The sequence below is a fragment of the Ichthyophthirius multifiliis genome (genome assembly GCF_000220395.1).
Source record: "Ichthyophthirius multifiliis unplaced genomic scaffold scaff_1120509251350, whole genome shotgun sequence".
Classification (NCBI taxonomy): domain Eukaryota; phylum Ciliophora; class Oligohymenophorea; order Hymenostomatida; genus Ichthyophthirius; species Ichthyophthirius multifiliis.
The window spans coordinates 5,590-8,617 of NW_004085959.1; the positions used below are offsets into that span (position 1 = coordinate 5,590).

The 3,028-nt window shown below is 18.0% G+C and overlaps 1 protein-coding gene across 1 annotated transcript, besides 5 other annotated features; it reads right to left on the reverse strand. All coding sequences in view use genetic code 6, as the record gives it.

Moving 5' to 3' along the window:
* The first annotated feature begins 361 nt into the window (after positions 1 to 361).
* Positions 362 to 414: a microsatellite.
* Positions 363 to 414: a microsatellite.
* Positions 365 to 415: a microsatellite.
* A 2-nt stretch (positions 416 to 417) lies between these two features.
* IMG5_186890 (hypothetical protein) lies at positions 418 to 1,931 on the reverse strand (the record flags this gene model as incomplete). The annotated part of the gene is made up of 3 exons (XM_004027196.1): positions 418 to 747; positions 820 to 908; positions 1,301 to 1,931. The coding sequence occupies 3 exons, from the start codon at positions 1,929 to 1,931 to the stop codon at positions 418 to 420; spliced, it is 1,050 nt and encodes a 349-aa protein (XP_004027245.1).
* An 11-nt stretch (positions 1,932 to 1,942) lies between these two features.
* Positions 1,943 to 1,975: a microsatellite.
* Positions 1,976 to 1,979: 4 nt separating this feature from the next.
* Positions 1,980 to 2,029: a microsatellite.
* The last annotated feature ends 999 nt before the right edge of the window (positions 2,030 to 3,028 follow it).

Below are 3,028 nucleotides of genomic sequence, written 5' to 3' on the forward strand. Positions count from 1 at the left end.
TGAAAGAATGCTTGTTATTCCTCTTTTTTTTAACATAATAATTTTATTTAGTTTATAAATTTAATTTTTTTACGAAGGCTTTTAGCATTATAATTTTTAAATTTATATCGTTAATTTTTCCATTGTTTTAGAATAAGTTTCTTCAGCTTAAACTCTTTCTTAAAAAATATCAATAAAATCATCAAATAGCTTCTTGTTTTCATATTAAATTTTACAAACTAAATCAAACTTATTCTGGAAATAATTAATAAAATTACTCATTAAAAAAAACAAAAAAAAAAGGATAAAATAAAATATAAAAATTTAAAAATGTTTTCGTAATAAATCTATTTTTTTTTAGAATAAAAAATTTAGATTAGTTAATAAAATAACAAAAAATATAAAAATAAAATTAAAATAAAAATAAAAATAAAAAATTCAAGCTTAAAAATAAGTAGGATAGCTACTAACAATATCATAATATAATTATTTATCCATTTACTTTGTGCCATAAGTTTTGTTTAAATATTCTTTTTTATGTCTATGATTTTTAAATTTTTCTTCAATTTTAGTATCAGCTATTTCATTTTTAAAAGTTAGTGTTCTTTCAATATAAAGTAAATCTTCGAGATCAATTGCATCTTTACCTATAATATCAAAAGCTAAATCATATTTTCCAATTGATTTAATATCCATAGACCCAATAAGCATAATAATGAATTCTTATAAATTAACATAATCTTCATCATTATTATTTTTTTATTATAGCTATTATTAGTATTAGATTTTACATATATTAAAAATTTCCTAATGAATTTAAGAATCTTATAAAGAAAATACTCCTAAAAAATCTCTATAACTTTTGTAATAAATATTTGCAATTTTATCTAAAGCATCGCTTTCGCTATTTTCTTAACCATAATTTTGATCTAAATATAATTATTTTACTTTATTTAACATTTCGGTTACATTTTTTATTTTTTATTAATTTATTCCATAATCCTTTTGCCATTTTAATAGTTTTTTTTTTTATTTTCTATTGCCTTTTTAGTTAAAATGGCTTCTCCTAATTAAGATCCACTTGTATTATTTATAATATTAGTAACTACTTTTTAACTTTAGGGTTAATTATTGAATTGACTAATGTTATTATTGGTATTAAAATTCGATATTCCTGGTTTAGAAAAAAATGTCATTCCAGTAAAATTATTTGTTTAAATTTATTAGTTTTCATTATTACTAAAATTTTATTTATTAGTAGATTTAATATTAATTATGCTTTCTGCTTTATCTTTTTTCCCATTTTTCTAAATTTAATTACTATTTGGAGATCTATATTTTTATAATTGTAAATCTTCCAATTTTAAATTATTCATAATTTCTTGCTTTTATAAAAGTTCTTCTGAAGGTGGATAAGATTATCCTATTGGGGCTAAACTTTAACCACTTGCAAGTTTAATAAATTCATCTTTTGTGACATATCCATTACCTTCTAAATCACACATTTTTATCATCTCTTCAATTTCTTCTTCAGTAGCTTTTTCGCCTATATATTCTAAAAAAAAGGTTAATTCTTCACTTGTTATCTAGTTATTTTCTTTATAATCTAATGTCTTGAATGCTTCCTCGATCTCTTCTCGTGTAAACATACCTTTTATACAATCATAGGCTGCATTATTCTCATCTATTACAAATTTTTTGTAACCTGGAGTTATTTGGGTGTCCATGTTTATCTTTTTACGAGCTGCTGAACTCATATTTATATTAGTAAAATCTTCTTGGATTTCTGAGTGATTATTTAGATGTTTGTTTTGGGACTTTTGCGACACTTAAAGTTAGGACTTTTATGTTTTACGTTTTTTTTATTCTTCAGGTAATTCCTGAAGAGATGGTATGCTGGCATTTTATGAAGATTTTATTACTTCAAGATTTTTTTCACTTGGCTAGGACATTTTATTTATAATTTATGTTATTTTTTATGTTTTTTTTTATGTTTGTTGATTATTTTTTAAAATTATAATTATTTTTTAAATTTATATTTATTTCTTTAGTTTTAAAAATAATATTTTATCATAATTTTTTTCTATTTTCTTAACCTTTTTTCAATATTTTTATTTTTATAATTTTTTAATTATTCTAAAATTTTAAGCTTTAGATAATCATAAAGTATTAAAAAAAATAAAATTTTTAACAAAATATTATGATTTTATGATAATATAAATTTAAATAAAAATATTTTTATGAGAAAAAAAAATAATATATATTAATTTAAAATTATATATTCTGTTTTAATTATCATATTTTAATATTTATTTTTAAACAAAGTTTTTGTTTTTATGATAAATATAAATATTTATTTTTATTTTTAAATAAAAAAATTATAATATTTTATAAAAAAATAATTAAGAAATTTTTTATATAATTAAAGATTATAAAATAATTTTATATTAATATAGATTTATTACTATATTAAATAATAACTTAAGACTAAATAATAAATAATAAATAAATAGTAAATAAAAAGCTAAAATATAAAAGACAATTGTATTTAATAAATAATTTTAATATATGCTTTTTTTTGTTAATAACAATTAATAATCATCAATATTAATTCATGATAAAAAAATATCAGGCATTTAACTCTTAAAGTACTTTTTATAAAGGAATACTTTTATTAATTTTGATGATTTATCCTTATTTACTACCCACAACAGTGATCCAAAAGTTAAAATCAATAATCAGATTATCAATAATATTAATAATACTTTTTTTATCTAAGTTTATATTTTTAGAAACATAATCAATAACATTAGCATAGAAAATGTTACTAACTTTTTTTTAAATGAAGTATATGTAAACGATTTCAATAATTTTTTTAACTTGAATCACATTATTGTTATGAATATTTTTTAATTATCCTTCCAATTTTTCTTTAGCTAAATCTTCTTCTTTTTATCTTATTATTTTAAAAATTCTTTCACTTAAACAAAAATTTTTATCTAAATTTTTTTATTGTAAAAAGGCATTTTTTATTTCTTCAATATTAACA